This window comes from Ursus maritimus, unplaced genomic scaffold, assembly GCF_017311325.1.
Source record: "Ursus maritimus isolate PB19 unplaced genomic scaffold, ASM1731132v1 scaffold_2, whole genome shotgun sequence".
Classification (NCBI taxonomy): domain Eukaryota; kingdom Metazoa; phylum Chordata; class Mammalia; order Carnivora; family Ursidae; genus Ursus; species Ursus maritimus.
This window is the reverse complement of record NW_024424452.1, coordinates 70318077-70334913: the sequence shown is the minus strand read 5'-3', so window position 1 is coordinate 70334913 and position 16837 is coordinate 70318077. Positions and strand designations below refer to the sequence as shown.

At 43.6% G+C, this 16837-nt stretch overlaps 1 protein-coding gene across 1 annotated transcript in view; it reads left to right on the top strand.

The window, feature by feature from the left end:
- Positions 1-16837, top strand: part of DNAH14 (dynein axonemal heavy chain 14) — a 298523-nt gene that overhangs the window by 177499 nt on the left and 104187 nt on the right. Inside the window, exons 44-53 of the mRNA XM_040636128.1 lie at positions 579-695; positions 2887-3045; positions 4109-4244; positions 5832-5893; positions 8105-8289; positions 9458-9586; positions 10838-10975; positions 12091-12258; positions 13393-13563; positions 16469-16636. Coding sequence (XP_040492062.1) covers positions 579-695; positions 2887-3045; positions 4109-4244; positions 5832-5893; positions 8105-8289; positions 9458-9586; positions 10838-10975; positions 12091-12258; positions 13393-13563; positions 16469-16636 — 1433 coding nt within the window. The remainder of the gene's footprint in view (positions 1-578; positions 696-2886; positions 3046-4108; positions 4245-5831; positions 5894-8104; positions 8290-9457; positions 9587-10837; positions 10976-12090; positions 12259-13392; positions 13564-16468; positions 16637-16837) is intronic.

Sequence of the window (16837 nt, the reverse complement as noted above, 5' to 3'; positions counted from 1 at the left end):
AAATACATTCCAGTGGTAAAAAACTCCTAGAACTGTGTACTCCAAAAAAAATGAATTTACTGGTATATAAAAATTTTATAAATGTTTCAAAGAACTGTATCAAGTATTCACACTGTTATCGTCATACGGTGAAACCATGGCTAAATTCTTTTGCTTTTATTGTTCTGTATTTTCCAGAATCTATTAAGAAAATTTATTACTTTTGTAATGGAAAAACAAATGTGCTTTGCAAATAAGTAGCAAAGTTATCTAATACACTGGTTTGAGTAAAACCAGTATATTACTGTCATTTAATAATATCCAACACGTGATAATAAGCAGAACTTCTGGGTAAGATTTCAAAGGATATCAGATAATGATTCACCTTGCTTTCTGGATATAAAAAGACATTTTTATGTAATTAAAGATCAGAAGAATAAAAAAGGCCTGTTTTATAAATTTGGATATACCCTTGGTGAATAGTTACTATTTCTGATTCAACTATCAGATTTTTCACATAGAGATCATATCATCAATTAAGCATTCCATAAATGAACCTTTCTTACTTGGATTGATTGATTTGTCATTTTCACATGTAGGCGTCAACCTACCAACTGGTAAACGTTCCATCTTTGGCTATTTTGTGGATTTACAGCAATGCGAATTCATACCATGGTCAGAATTACTTCCTAGTATTCAGACACTAATTCAAAAAGGTAAGAATAATTACAAGAATCATACTCTAACTTCTCTAAAATGTTGGGACTACTTTAGATATAAAAATAGTTACCTCAGCAACTTTGGAGACTGATCTGTTCCAAGTTGGGCAGAACCAGCTTAGATCTATGTTTACAAAGCAGGCCTTTAAGACAATATCCACTGAGAATTGCTTTCTGAGAAACTGGATTCTATATGATTGAGTCAGGTGTGCATTGTAAAACTATAGGTCATTGAAAGTCTTACTAGTGGAAATATTTAGTATTTTAATTAGCTGTGGTTATTGAAAGCAAAAAAGGGAGAGGACCTCTTATAAAATAGGAAAAGCATGTATGTAAGAACTACACTTGATTTTAAAAGAAACAGCCAATTAGAAAAGAATAATCATACCTTCACAAATATCCATAAATGCTTCATTGTTCATTGTTCTTTTTCTCAATCTTCTGCATACTTACAGAAAACAAAGATACAGAAGATTGTTGTACCACGAGAGGTCAGTTGAAGTTTGAGGCAGGAACTTAATGACCAAGCTTCATTTAGCGTTCTTGCAAATATAAGAAATTCAATAAATGCAAATTGAGTTGAATTTCTTTGAGGTCAGGTTTCTCTTATCAGTGTATTTCAAAGTTTGGTTATCAGACTTTCTGGCAGAAAACAACCAGAGATATCATAGTTGCCAAGCATCCAGAAAGTTCTAATTTTGAATTAATTTGTACAAACTTTCTATTGTGTAATATTTGTCACAGTAGGTGTTAGTGGGTGATTATATTTATTTAAAACATCTGAGTTGTGTATCATATGTTAGTGCTATATTGGTTATTTTTATCCTTAGCTTTTACTACTACGTCCAAAAACACAACTGAATGCATGGAACTCAGTATCGTAGTTTACCATTCCTATGGGAAACTAAATCCAAGATACCACTTCCTCTGGTCCCACCTTATCCTCATTGTAGGCCACAAGCCTAGAAGAAATTAAACCCCTCCCAAGCTTTCAAAGCCAACCTATGACAGGAATCTAAATGTCGAAACATCCCAGGACCGTCTTCGTTTGAGACTATCCGAAGTCAATCAGACCAGTCTCTGGCACCAGAAACAAACCATAACAAAACCCCCACATTTTGTTCATGTAAGACTCCAGGAAGATTCTCAGAAATACCATTAATGATGTGAGGTGCTTTGGAATGAAAACACTGGAAGGCAGCTTGTCAGTGTGTATCGAAATTATACATCCTATGCCAATTTATACGGACCCAGCAGCTCCGTCTGTGACAGGCCGTGTGCAGGATGATGTGGGTGTATTCTGTACACTCAGCAAAAGACTGGAAACACCGTAAATATCCGTTGCTGGGACACTGGAAGAAATCTATGAGACATTCACCTCTAAAATGTACTCAGTTTTTTGAAGTGCTGACCAGCATACACAGGATGGGAACTAGTCTCTAGGATACAGGAGTGAGAGACTATTGACCACACACTTTCATGTGCTTCAGAATCGTGCGCCCTGTGAGCGTGTGGGCCAGTCGATGGCCAACGTTAGAAAAGCGACTACAAGATGAGCAAGTGAGGTCTCTGTTGTGTGGAGCCCTTCCGAGAGGTTTGGCTGCATGATGGTGGAAAGAGTGGGGGTGGTGTTTGTAGGAAGCTGTGGAATCAAGACGGATATGGTTTCGTTTGGGTGTGTGTGTGTGTGTGTGCGCGTGTTTTATTTCATATAAAATTTCCCATGTTCAACTGGTTTTTACTAAATGAATGTCAGTTTCCCATGGTTCAACCAATAACAAGACAGAGATACTAGTACATAAGTGTTCGTTCATGGGAAAGTTTCAACAGGAACAAGAGACAGATAATGGGGGAGAAGCCTTACCCGGGAAGGGAAGTTCTTCTACGACGGCAGGAGCTTTGGCAGCAGAGCTGCTTTCTTCCTTTCACTGGAGGGAAGGAGGAGGGGAAGGGGCATTGCCTGCAGGTGGTGGACAGTCGGAGGGATGGGGGTAGTTCACCGCCTGAGTGGGGGTGGAAGGAACAGCTGCTGAGATCAGCAGAGACCCCCAGGCACTGGCGTCCGTTTTGGCTTCTGTGCGTCTGCTGACATTGTTCTACACTGTGCAGACTTCTCCAGAAAGTATTTATTACCTAAAAGATTAACGTTTATCTATAGGTCATTTGAAACTTTTTAACTTTACCTTAGGAACGCCAATACTAGTGGACCCTGAAGGATCGAGTGAAAACCTCTTGAAGATAACAGAATATGGAGAGAACATCAGTCATATTGCCACCAGAGACACGGTGTCCCTTTCCTTCCTCATAAGCCTTCTTTTAAAGAATTTCTGCCCTGTACTTCTCACAGGTATTTAGATTTAAAGAAGGAGAATTTCAGAGTTAGGAACAGGATTAGTAATTATTTAGTCTAAACATTTTACTTTATAACTGGGGAAAAAATACGCCCTGAAAAGCTTTAGACACCATATCAATCTATATTCTTACTAACAGTATATGAATGCCCCTTTCCCTACGTTTGCCAGTAGAGGCCGTTATAACTCTTTATCCTTCCTTCTGGTCCTTCCAAGACAAATTCCAGAAGTAGAACCATAGCGTCAACGCATGCATGGCCTCCATAGCCTGTGGGCTGATGGCCTTAGAGGGTCCCTAATGGTAGGAACATCGATTGGTCTAATTAAATGTACTCACATAACTACATACAAGGAAAACATTGAAAGAAACTGCCTGATTTTTTTAAAAAAATTATACACGTAATTCCTCAACCTGACGTTCAGATGTTTCCATCATTTAAGGTTACCACATGACTAATTCAATACAGCCCCACCTCTCCTGTAACATTTATTTTACCTCTTCTAGCCCCCTACGCTGTGTTGTCCATCACCAGAGGCCGTCCTGTTGCTCCCCGAGTTCCAAACAGAAAGTATTGAGGCAAACGAGGCTGGAACTCTCAGACAGTCCATTCCTTGCCTCCAGTTTGGCCTGAGAAAATTCTTACTCTTAATATCCACGGAATTGTAAAGTCATGACCCTGTTCTGCTACAGAAGTTTGTCATCAAACCTCTCTCCCAGATTGTGTCGGCCAAAGTTTTCAGGGAAATGAATTTCGTGTAGCAGTAGCAGCTCGTCTGTGCTGTAAGCAAAAAGATTGGTGAGAGGTGTACGTGAGCATTCAGTTAGAAATAATGGTTAACTCTGAATCGGTCCTTTTGTAAGAGCTGTAAAAAATTTGAGAGGATTTCGTATTTACTCCCTGGTTTTACCCAATCTTAACCATGGTTTTTTAAAAAGGGGAGGAAAGAATCTATGTTTCATGCAATTTTCAAATAAAGTGTTATTGGTTCATCTTAATGTGTTAGCATCTCTTCATTTCCTTGGCTATAAATGTAACCTAATGTCTTTTTTTTCCTTAGGAGACCCTGCTGTTGGGAAAACCAGTGCCATTAATGAAATGCTGGAGAAGTTGGAGGGCCCTGGAGCACTGGATGTGAAATACGGCTCCATCTTAGGAGAAGTCCTACTCTTCAATGAAATTAAAAAATCAAGGTTGTATATTTAAACGCTAAATTTGATTTGTCTGGTAAAAAAAAAAATGTTTGCTTTGATATATAAATGTGCCTTGTTTTAGGGGCGCCTGGGTGGCACAGCGGTTAAGCGTCTGCCTTCGGCTCAGGGCGTGATCCTGGCGTTCCGGGATCGAGCCCCACATCAGGCTCCTCCACTATGAGCCTGCTTCTTCCTCTCCCATTCCCCCTGCTTGTGTTCCCTCTCTCGCTGGCTGTCTCTATCTCTGTCAAATAAATAAATAAAATCTTTAAAAAATAAAAAATAAAAAATAAATAAATGTGCCTTGTTTTAAAAAGCAAACCTGTTAACGTTAAAATGCAGAATTCTTCCAAAGGCAAGAGAGGAACAAAATCTGTACTTTTCCCAAGTATTAACACCTAGATTAATTCCTTTATGTGAGAAGTTTTTACGTTTATTTTACGTATAACTTATAATTTAAAATCTCCTTTTTCTTACATAACAAAATGAAGCTATAAGCTGTTTTCCTTCCTGGAAAAATGCACCTAAAACATACCAAAAAAGTATTGCATATAATTGGTTTTCTTGCCCTAGAATTTTCATCTTATCAAATAGAAAATAAATATTCTTTAAACGTGGGACTCTTGATCTCAGCCCAGCTCTGATCTCAGGGTCATGGGTTCCCGCCCCGTTGGGCTCCACGCACACTGGGTATGGAGCCTTCTTGAAAAAACAAAACAAAACAAAAAAACATTCTTTACAAAGAACTTTCCCCTTCTCTGTGTCTCTTCCTGAAGGGAGGGGGGAAAAAAGCAATGAAAAAGAGTTCTAAATCGTGCAAATAAAAAGTGCAAATTTTTAAAGTTAATTCTAATTAAAACATGAGAGAAGCACACTGTTGTTTGACCAGAGTAACACTGTAGGATTCCTCCCCAGCCTCAGCCCGTCTCCCGCCTGCACTTGTCAAGGCTGTCCTGTCTTCCTAAGACATCTTGAATTCCCCCACTTGTCCTTCCGATGCCACTGGTAGCCAGAGCACCGTCACCTGCATGTTAGATGCATGATTTTGGGATGGATCCTACTACACTTAAGCAAGGCCATAAAAAGTCAGAGAAAGAATTTTTGAAAGATTTAAAACCATAGGAATCCTTCCTTATCTGAATTATTATAATAAATAATAAATGCCAGAAAAGAAATCTTACTGGAGGTTCACTATTTAAACTGGATTTTAATCAAGAAATCATATTACAAAGAAACACCTGAAGACAAGGCTGTACTAAAGGTGAAAGGGGCTTCTGCTGAGCGGTCCGCAAGGGAAAGTGCATTTTATAAAGGGGTGAGTGAGTTAATGGCTTACTGCCCATCGGGGAGACCAGTAGCCTGGCACCCTAGGAATTTGTCCGGTTTGTTTTTGAGAGTGAGCCTGTGGTGTTGAATTTAATGGTGACGGGTGGCATGATCTTCTCTGTAAAAGTGCAAACAGGAAAAAAGAATATTTTTTCCCTTGTGGGAGAGCGAGGTACAACCCACCGCACTCTGGTACTTCGATGATATTTTGTTCATACGGCTACTACGGTAAGCAAGCTGATTTTGGATCTTTTCTTCCAACAGCCTGAAGCAGAATATCAGCATCTTGCTTTCTGAAACTCGCAAGACAGCCACTGGAAGTCAAGGTACGTATCACGTCGTGTGAAACTCCTTCCTGGCTCAGCCATGTGCAGGTCGCCGCGTGCTTGTCTGGTATCTCAGAATGAACAGATTTCCACTGATGGTTTAAAATCGAGAATCCTGAAAGATCTCCACGCCCCTCTCAGACTGCCGTGCCCTGCCCAACAGCTGGGCTGGTGATGGCAGTGCTTCCCAGCAGGCGGCTTCTCCGGCTTCTCCGGGGAACTTTGGATGAAGTCTAGAAGTACCTGGAGGCAGCGTCGGCCTCTCCTGTTCCTTCATGCTTGTCCGAGTAACGCAGGGGAGAAGTCACTATATGAGTTCTCAGATCGGGCCACACACGCGGCACTTCCGGAGCCCCCTCCTGGGGAATGCGGGCCAAGTGGTCTGGGAGCAGCCACTCCATTGCTTTTTTCTTTTTTTTTTTATTTGTAGTATTCCATGATCCATCATTTGCATATAACACCTAGTGCTCATTGCAATACGTGCCCTCCTTAGTAGCCATCACCAGGCTGACCCATCCCCTCACCCCCCTCCCCTCTGAAACCCTCAGTTTGTGTCCCAGAGTCCATAGTCTCTCATGGTGCGTCTCCCTCTCTGATTCTCCCCCTTCTTTTTCCCTTCCTTCCCCTAATATCCTCCATGCGATTCCTTACGTTCCACATATGAGTGAAACCATATGATAATTATCTTTCTCTGCTTGACTTATTTCACTTAGCATAATCCCCTCCAGTTCCATCCATGTCATTGCAAATGGTGGATATTCATCCTTTCTGATGGCTGAGGAATATTCCATTGTATACATGAACCACATCTTCTTTATCCATTCGTCTGATGAAAGGCATCTCGGCCCCTTCCACAGTTTGGCTACTATGGACATTGCAGCTATGAACACTGGGGTGCATGTGCCCCTTCTTTTCACTACATCTGTATCTTTAGGGTAAACACCCAGTAGTGCAATTGCTGAGTCATAGGGTAGCTCTATTTTTAACTCTTTGAGGAACCTCCACACTGTTTTCCAGAGTGGCTGTACCAACTTGCATTCCCACCAACAATATAGGAGGGATCCCCTTTCTCCACATCCTCTCCAACATCTGTTGTTTCCTGCCTTGTTAATATTAGCCATTCTGACTGGTGTGAGGTGGTGTCTCAGTGTGGTCTGATCTGCGTTTCCCTGAGGGCTAGTGATGTGGAGCATCTTTTCATGCATCTGTTGGCCATTTGGATGTCTTCTCTGGAGAAGTGTCTGCTCATGTCTTCTGCCCATTTTTTGACTTGATTATTTGTTTTTTGGGTGTTGAGTTTGAGAAGTTCTTTATAAATCTTGGATACTAGCCCTTTATCTATAATGTCATTTGCAAATATCTTCTCCCATTCCGTGGGTTGCCTCTTAGTTTTGTTGACTGTTTCCTTTGCTGTGCAGAAGCTTTTTATCTTGATGAAGTCCCAAAAGTTCATTTTTGCTTTTGTTTCCCTTGCCTTTGGAGACGTGTCTGGAAAGAAGTTGCTGTGGCCGATGTTGAGGAGGTTACTGCCCATGTTCTCTTCTAGGAAAGCCACTCCATTTCTGAAGAGGAAAAGCATGGGCAGCCCCCAGACAGATCGGGAAGGGAGCCTGGCCACAAGATTCTTGCCACAAGGGGGCAGATCGGGAAGGGAGCCTGGCCACAAGATTCTTGCCACAAGGGGGCAGATCGGGAAGGGAGCCTGGCCACAAGATTCTTGCCAGAGGAGTTTTTGATTTTGTTTTTACTTTTATATTTGCCGTAGCACCATCCCGAGTGGCCCTTGTGGAGGGTGCTCTCAGGGGATGCGTCCTAAGTCTGATGCCTTTGGTGGAGCAGGTGGGTGTTGCTTTTCAGCCTCTCCTGTGTGCTCTCAGTAGATACATACCATCTTGTTCATCCAGATACTTTCAGATCATAAAAAGGGACCTGTGTCAGGTGTGCTTCAACTGCAGAGATTTCTCTGAGCTTTCATACTGTTGTATTTGGCTGTGGTTGCAGAGACCCTGCAGACCACATCAAAGGAAGGAAATCGTTGGAAACATTTCACAGTTGGTATTCCTGCTCTCATTGAATTGTCCTCAGAGCCATTTCTTGTAAATAATACAGTAAAAGTATATAATGTTTATATTTCCTAACACCTTAAAAATAAATCACAGATATTCTCAAAGTACTTTAAATTTGTGTTTCTTTCCATATTTGGCATAACAGAGAAGCCTATTAAAAAGCCAGCAGTCAGAACTGATGAAAGTTCATTGAAAAATGATAAGAAAGGAATTATAGTCTCAACAATAAATTTTAGCATCAGTATCACAGCTGCCAAAGCCAAGGAGATGATCCTGAAGAAATTAGTGAGAAGAACCAGAGATACTCTTGGAGCACCAAAGAACAGCAGGGTAAAATGCCCCCATCCCGTTGACTAATCTGCTTCTGCCACTCAAGCCATAATGTGACTTGTTTTAATTAATAATCATAAACAGAGAATCAGCTAAGTGTCACATATACTCCTGTACAGCTAGAAAATGCACTTTATAAATACCGATCAGTATACTACTGATCAATTACACGGATTCAGAATTACTAAAGCCAGAAGACGCTCCTGGCATCTAAAGTGAACGTGACCAGATAGGACAGAAAAGGTGTTAGATGCCCCTGGTTTTGTGATGGCGTATTTGACCACATTTTCTTCCTGTGACCGTGACTTGGGACTGTTAAAAACCAAAATGCAACTGAGTAAATTTTAAGGATTTATTGGCTTTACTCAATTATTCATGAGTCTGCTAGGCATGCAACTAGCAGAAAGAAAGGGGCTTCCAGGAGCTGTACAAGATGAAAGACTTTTACAGGTGAAGGGGGTTGGGGGGGGAATTATACTGGCAAAAGCAGTGTTAATTGTGACAATGTCACTTTCCCCCTGGGTATGGCAGGGTATGTCAGGCCAAGGACCTCCCTAGTGCTGAGGGACTGGTTTAAGATTCCATTTCTGGGGGGCGCCTGGGTAGCGCAGTCGTTAAAGCGTCTGCCTCCGGCTCAGGGCGTGATCCTGGCGTTCCGGGATCGAGTCCCACATCGGGCTCCTCCGCTGTGAGCCTGCTTCTTCCTCTTCCCACTCCCCCTGCTGTGTTCCCTCTCTCGCTGGCTGTCTCTCTGTGTCAAATAAATAAATAAATAAATAAATAAATAAATAAATAAATCTTTAAAAAAAAAAAAAAGATTCCATTTCTGGGAGAGCCGAAACTGTCATTAAGTCTGGGTTGGGTGGCACGGGGCCTACCGTAAGGGACTCCATTTCGGGCCTGTTGTGAGAAAGAGAAACTGGAACCACAGTCTCAGGGAAAAGTGCTAAGAGAACAGACTTGTTGAGTGCAGTCTGCTATTTTGAAAACTTACTGTTTTCTAAAGTCATCTCTTCAAAATGGAATTTGGTCTGCTGCTTTTTAATAGAAAAACAGGCGTGTTGTTTCACGCAACTTTGTTCTTACACCATAGTGTAATTAATATTCCAAATTTGTAATTGAAAGAAAGGCAATACTAAGTGATTTAAACCCTTTTGTCTTGCTCCAGATTGTACTGTTCATTGATGATCTGAACGTGCCAGAATCAGATATGTACGGAGCTCAGCCGCCCCTGGAATTAATCAGGCAGTTGCTGGATATGGGAGGCCTGTACGACACTGAGAAGAACGTTTGGAAGGTACAGCGTATACGAAGGTTTTGTTCCCATTAACAATGAATTAAATATTCATAGCAGTGTTGAGTGAATGGAGAAATGTAGGAACTCTAGTCACACAGACAGAACACATCGGAAACCCTACTTGAACCGTGCTGATGGCGTCCTTGTCATTCCACACAGCTCCATAGGATTCGCTGTTGGTGTGAAAATTACCAGTATGGCCCTCTAGGTTTCATTTCTGAGTCAAATAAATGCTCACCGTTATTCATCACATCAGTAGTTCATCAGATTTTTCAGTGTAGCAGTAGTTCACATAGGAGAAAAGCTAGTGAAAATATGTCCCTTCAAATGCACCCTTACTGTCTGCATAAGCCTGTTCTGTGTCTCTATTTGCAAGATCACAGATCAGGGATATGCAGTAGCAAAGTCCTACAGATTCCCAGGGTGGTGTTCCTGTGCCGTTGTTTTTGTTGCATTGAACCAAATCAGAGTGGCTGCGGTTTTTGAAAGAGCAAATGCACTTGTCTCCTTACTTGGTAAAGTTGACTTTGTGAAATTAGATGGTTGCATTACAAACAGCTGCACGTCTCAGACAAACCTGGGCCAAGGATCCTGGACAGCACCCTGGCTGGTGCATGGTGTCAGCTCAGACCCCAGACTGTCTGAACCACCCGTCTTCCTACAGCCAGGAGAAGAATTCTGATGCAGCCCGGGCAGGGGATATCCAGGAGACAAGGACAAAGGACAAGAAGTGCTGAGGCTGGCCTCTTGTGGGCTTCCTGTGGCCGGGGCCGGGGCCTGGGCCTGTTACAAAGCCCACCATGAGTCTGTGAGTCGGTTTGCAGGACCGAGGCCAGCCCTGCAGCGTTCTGAAGGTGCAGTGTCCACAGGCTGTGACCCGCGCAACTCTGGCTTTCCTGGAGACTCACTCCCATGCTTCTGAGCCCTCCCTCATCGCCAGAGTCCTCCCTCATCGCCAGAGTCCTCCGCTCGCCTCAGCGTGCTGCTCAGTGTCCAATAATTGCTTTTCCAAAGACAGGCTGTTGCTTGATGACATTTATAAAGCCTCCTAGAAGGAACATGTCTTGAAATTGCATTTGAGGATTTTGGTTACTTCCAAGAAGATCAATTTCTATTACTGTCCAAGTTTTTGTTTTCGCAGTAAATCATCTTTTCGTCTAAACATTGAAATCTGTTCATTGGGGGCTGGGAAATGGGTGATATTTCACTTTCTACAGATGCGTGTACCCGTCCTTTTCACTCTTCCTGCAGAACATTCAAGATCTTTCTCTAGTGGCAGCCTGCGTCCCTGCAGCAGTCAGGAGGCACATCAGCCCGCGTCTCCTCAAACACTTTACCATCCTGGTGCTGCCGCACCCTCCGCAGAGCGCCTTGCAGGCCATTTTCCAGGTAGTGCGTCCAGTTCGTTTTCTACTGAACAAGAAGTTTAATTCCCTGGTATGAGAGAAACCTTGAGAACTTGAAACCACTGATACTGAAAGAAAATTCCCTCAAGGGGATGGGTTTTGTTCCCCCTCCCTCCACTTTCCGGCCTGTGGTTGTAATGTGTGTCTGAATAACCGCAGCGTAAGTCAGTGCGCATTAGAAATACATGTGGCACACGTTTATTGCATGTGTAACCTGTGGCTCGTACGGCTTCGTTCTCAAAGATCCTGATCCAGCATATCTGGGATGGAGCTCGGGAGTCTGCGTTATTAACAGGCTCGCCTGGGGTTTTGCTATCTTGGTTTGTTTTCTTTGTTTCTTTATAGAATACAAGATAAGAAAAAGAATCTGAAATATCTTATTAGAAAAATGGCTCAATTTGAAATCTAGTTTGATTAGAAAAATAAATTTGAGGGGCACGTGGGCGGCTCAGTCAGTTAAGCATCCGGCTCTTAGCTCAGGTATTGATCTCAGGGTCGTGCATTCAAGCCCCGTGCTGGGGCCTACTTAAAAAAGAAGAAAGAAAGAAAAAAATCTTATGCAGGATTACTAATTTCTTCAAAGCTAATCATGTGTTTTCCTTCTTTATAATATAAAATTTAAAGATCAGTTTTTTAAATCTGTCTTTCAAAAAGCCCTTGGTAATTCTGCACATGATCAAAAACCCACACCTTAAAAAAATCCTAATGTAGAAGAATTTATCTATACATACACCAACCCAAAATGAGACAATAGTTCTGTCACTTTGTATTCCATCTGGTAACCTCTCCTGGGGGCAAGGGGGCGGGAGAATTGCCAGCAGTCCTGCTATACACAGCGGTGGGGCATGAATGGTCCCCAGAGAGCAGCAGCACGTGCCTCTAGGTCATTCACCAAACTCGGACAAGGAGAATTTTCCCCGGTTTGCGACACTCACAGTGTCTTTGTATTAGTCTGTTTGGTTTAAAGTGGGTTCTAATTACTAACATTTTAAATGTCATTAATCCTCCATGATAGTACACACATCTCCTCCTTAGTAGGGATTAAGTAGGAAGAAACTGCTTAAACTTTTGGGCTGACTATAAAATTTCTTTTTAAAGGCTCATTTGGGAATGTATTTCTCCATCAATAACTTCACATCTGACGTTCAGAAAAGTAAGGATCAGATAATATCTTGTTCTCTCGCTCTCTACTATCAAGTATGTCAGAATATGTTGCCAACCCCAGCGAAATGCCATTACCTGTTCAATCTTCGAGATATGTTTAAGGTGTGTCTTAAAATTCATTCTCTAGCTTAACTTTAAATTGTAAGTTGAAGAAATGTAATTTTACTGAATTGACTCTCTCTCTCTCTGTCCCCATTTCTCCACTGTCAACATTCAGTTGTTAGAGAAGGGGGGGAAGAAGAAATCCAAGTTGATTAGTTTTGCTGTTTATTAGCAGGTTATCCCATGAGCCATTTAAAAAAGAATCATTAAAATAATTCCCTGCAGAGAATTCAGTGACGAAAGCCACTCAGACTGTTAGGCTCAGATTCTCAGCAGGGAAAGCAGTGGCAAGGATATTACATGGCTTTTGGTTTTGCTTTATTTCTGAGATATTATTGCAGCTCTCAGAAAATGAAAGCCTGTATGCATTTCATAAATATGCTTGCATTTCGCACGAGTCTTGTTTTTTACAGCAGGAACTGTTGCCAACCGTGCTGACTTAGTCATTAGCCTTGATCAAATAATTTTCAGAATTAAAACATTAAGAAAAACCGTTTTTGGGTTTTTTCCCCGAAGATTTTATTTATTAATGTGTCAGAGAGAGAGGGAGAGACCACAAGCAGGGGGAGCAGCACGTAGAGGGAGAAGCAGGCTCCCCACTGAGCAGGGAGCCCCATGCAGGACTCGATCCCAGGACCTTGGGATCATGACCTGAGCCGAAGGCAGACGCTTCACCGACTGAGCCACCCAGGCATCCCAAGAAAAACAATTTTTGAATTCAGTCTTTCTCTCCTTGCCATGGGCCTGTGGTCCAAAATAGTGCATATCATGTTTGAAATGGGTTATAAGTTCTTTTAATCTTAGAACATGTCAGCACGAAGAAGCATGTCCCGATCACCACCCGCATAGTCAGGACCCATGCTTCCCGTGCGGGCGAGGCCTCCACTAGGCCCAGCCGAGGGGTTCTTAGCCCCTCTCCCTCCAGGGGGGGATGCCATGCCAGTTTTCCCCGAGTTATGACCTGCCCATCTCATTTCAAAATCAAGTTTATCACTTGGAGAAATGGACAATTCTTACCTCAGATGATGGCTTCTATTTTTATGGAATCGTTGGTAAACCTGCAAAAATTGAGCCTCTACTTCACATACTACCTGCTAATGTTAAAAAAAAAAGTTATGTTTCAATCCCTAATAGCTTCTCCTGGGATTGCTGCAAGCTGAGAAGGTCGTCATTAAGTCCAGAGAGATGGCGGCTCTGTTCTTTGCTCACGAAGCCACCCGTGTGTTTCACGATCGCCTAATTGAATATACTGAAAAAGGGCTTTTCTATCAACTTCTCTCAAAGGAAATTGAAAATTATTTTCAGGTAAGCTTATATTTTAAAAATTATTTTAAATGGTATTTTGGGCAAAAATGGTGTTTTCTAAAAGTCCTCAGCCATTTCTATAATATTAATAACAACATTATTAATATTATTAATCCCATTTTCCACTTGATAATGTCTAAATGAGCATAGATTTGATATGATGGAAATGATCAAGTCTTGATGCCTTTGCTCGTGCGTTTGGCCTTCACAAGCCCTGACACGGCTCCCGTTTCTCCAGGACTGGCCGAAGTGCTCCATCTCCGTTGCTCCAGCCCCTTGAACTTTGGCCTCCAGGTGCCCCTGGGCTCCAGGTCCAGAAGGAAGGAGAGCCGTACAGGAGACTGAGCCGCCCCACAGGGTGGTGGGGAAGCCGAGGGACGAGCTCAGCGCCTTTATGAGGCCCGCGGTGTGAGCTCAAGAGAATTGGGGGTGGGGCGGTCCTTCGGAATTCCTTCCAGGATGACTCCTCCTTCCTTTTGTCGTCTTTGATGGCGCTGCTTTCTCTCACCCTGTTCATAGAAGCCCAGGATATGTAACGAATTCACAACAGTAAAAAAAAAAAAAAAAAAAAAAAAAAAAAAAAAGACTTTGGGGTATGAACCTTATACCTAGAAATGCAGACATGCACATAAATTCAGAACACAGCGCATACACATACATGTGGATGTGTGTTCGTGCGTATGTATACGTGTACTGTGTACGTGTACATATGTATGTATAAGACTAGTCACAAATCCAGACAGCTTTTAAAAAGTACTTTCTAGACCCTCCCATCAGTATTTCCTTTCAGTCCAAGCTCTCTGCTCTTCAGCGCAGATCCTCCTTGATGTGACTGTTCATGCCGGCGCCCAGCCGCTACCCTCCCATCTCCGTTGAGCTTGCAGGGCTCATCCTTTTCCCGCTCGCTCGTGGAGTCCCTCAGACTTGGCCCAGTGTCCTCGGAGCTGCTATTCCGTGATGCTTCGGACTCCTCTCGTCCCTACTTTTCCTCTGCTCAGAGACTAGACTCCCCAGCCCACTTGTGTACTGTCCCCACTCTTCTTCCCCGGCAGCCTGAGAAGCACTCGAATATAGAGGCTGTCCATGTGGACCCTGCCCACCTCCCAAGCCCAACCCCACCCCTGAGCAGCTGTGGGGCCCCGGCAGGGACCCCTGTGTCTCTGTTCCCTCATCTCTGAAGCTGGGGTAGCAGCTGTGCCCACCTCGAAGGCTGTGCTGAGAATCAGCAGCACTCATTTGTGTTTAGGACAGTTTCTGACATACAGTAAGCGCTCGATAAATGTAAGCTGTGGGGAAGAACTGGACCTTATGTCTACATTTCAGACACAGACAGGTGGTTTGGCAGAAAGAACCTGAACTCTAAAGTGAGACCTCGGTTTGTCTTTTAAGTCTGGCTCATGGTGTTCGGGGTGCTTCGTGCTCGACACGCAGAACCACTTGCAGAACCAATCCCGGTCTGCCCGCTGCGCCCTCTGCCCCTCCCGGTGCCCTGGCCTGATGTTGCCCACCTCGGTGACGGGCGGTACCGTCCCAGCCTGCGTCCGCACCGGAAACCTCGGCACATCAGCCCCACGTCCTAGCCGGAACGTGGCGGCGTCTCTCCTGCCTCTGCCTCAACACCTCTGGGTCCCCTCTGGCCATCCTTCCAGATTCAGCTCCCGCTTCCTCGTCGACTGAATGTTCTGGCCAATACCGCACCCTTTCCAGTTTCAGTGTCCCTTCTTTCTCCCGGGACTGTGGACTTTTCCTATTCTAGAACTTACTGTAATGTCATTACTTATTTCTCTCTCTAACCTATGGGTTCCGTGAAAACAAAGTCATTGATTTTACCTTTACCTAAATCACCAGGATTCAGCATCCTCCCTTCCTCTCAGTTGGTGCTTGGTAAAGATAACTGGGAGGAAGGGAAGGAGGGAGGGAGAGACTTTGCTAAAATAACAGAAGAGAGCTCATTTGTGCCGCAGGGAAGTTCGCACACTCCCTCCTACAAACGGCAGCTGCAGCCCAGGTTTCGGACTTCGCCAGACTGATCGAGCAGTGGGTGTAGAGGCGGTAGGACGAGAGCTCGCACGTGCTTCAGGGACGCACGGCTTGCTCTGTGGACGGACACCAGGAACCACTACAAGACCCCAGATTAAAGACATACTGACCCCATCTTCCTTAAGGACATAAGGATATAAAGTAGTTCTCTGAGAATTTGGGTTTATATGGTATCATTTAATCAGTTGGGGGGCTGGCTTATTTTCATTTTAAAAAAATCAAATGTGATAACACTAATAACAGTCGCACTTACAACGTGCCAGACACTGTTTCCAGAGCTTTCTATACCGTTGCTCATCTTAATCTCTGTAACGCCTCTGCGATGGAGGTCCTGTTGTTATCCTCACTGTACACATGAAGAAACTGAGGCAGAGTGGGGTTAAGAACTTGCCCCAGGTTACACAGCTAGTTAAGTGGTGGAGTCATCCAAACCCAGGATAGCGGACTCCAGATATCCTCTTACCCATCACGTTATCCTGCCCCCCAACCTTATCTCCCGGGCCTGCTAGGAATTTCTGGTGCCAGACACCAGGTCAGGGGCGGGGGGAGTGTCGCTGAGACCTACACGGAAGGCGCGGGCCCGGTGTAGGTGCCGCATGCTTCTGGTAGAACGCAATGGCAGTATATTTGGTCTCCTTTGCAGCCCTTTTGTTTATAGTATATGCATTTTAAAATACCATTCTGAGAAAGGGTCCGTAGGTTTCACTGCCAACGGGGTCCAGAGCACACAAAAGGCGAAGAGCCCCCAAGGCTTACCTACATCTGTTGCGCCAAGGGCGTCTCTGATACAGTCTATTACGTTAGTTTTGATAATGAGTGGAACTTGGCTATTAACAGGTACTATTAAATGATTATCTTACAATAGATTCAATGGACCAAAGAAAAACTGATGAACGACTCAGTTGTATTTGTGGATTTCTTGGATATAAACAAGCCTCATAGGAAAAAGATCTATCGGAATACCAATGACTATAATAAACTTGCCAATGTACTGAATGAATTCCAAATGAAGCTGAGCTCCACGTCTTTGGAGGTACGTACAGACACGCGCTGCGTAGAGTCTGAGGAGTGCCGTGTGTGTGTGTGCGCACGTGTGTACACACAGGTCACTTATATACACGCAAACGCACATAGATGGGTATATTTATTTCACAGCAGATATTTTCAAGACGTGTGTGTATAAGAAGGAGGGGCACCTGGGTTGCTCAGTCAGTTGAGTGTCCGACTCCTGGTT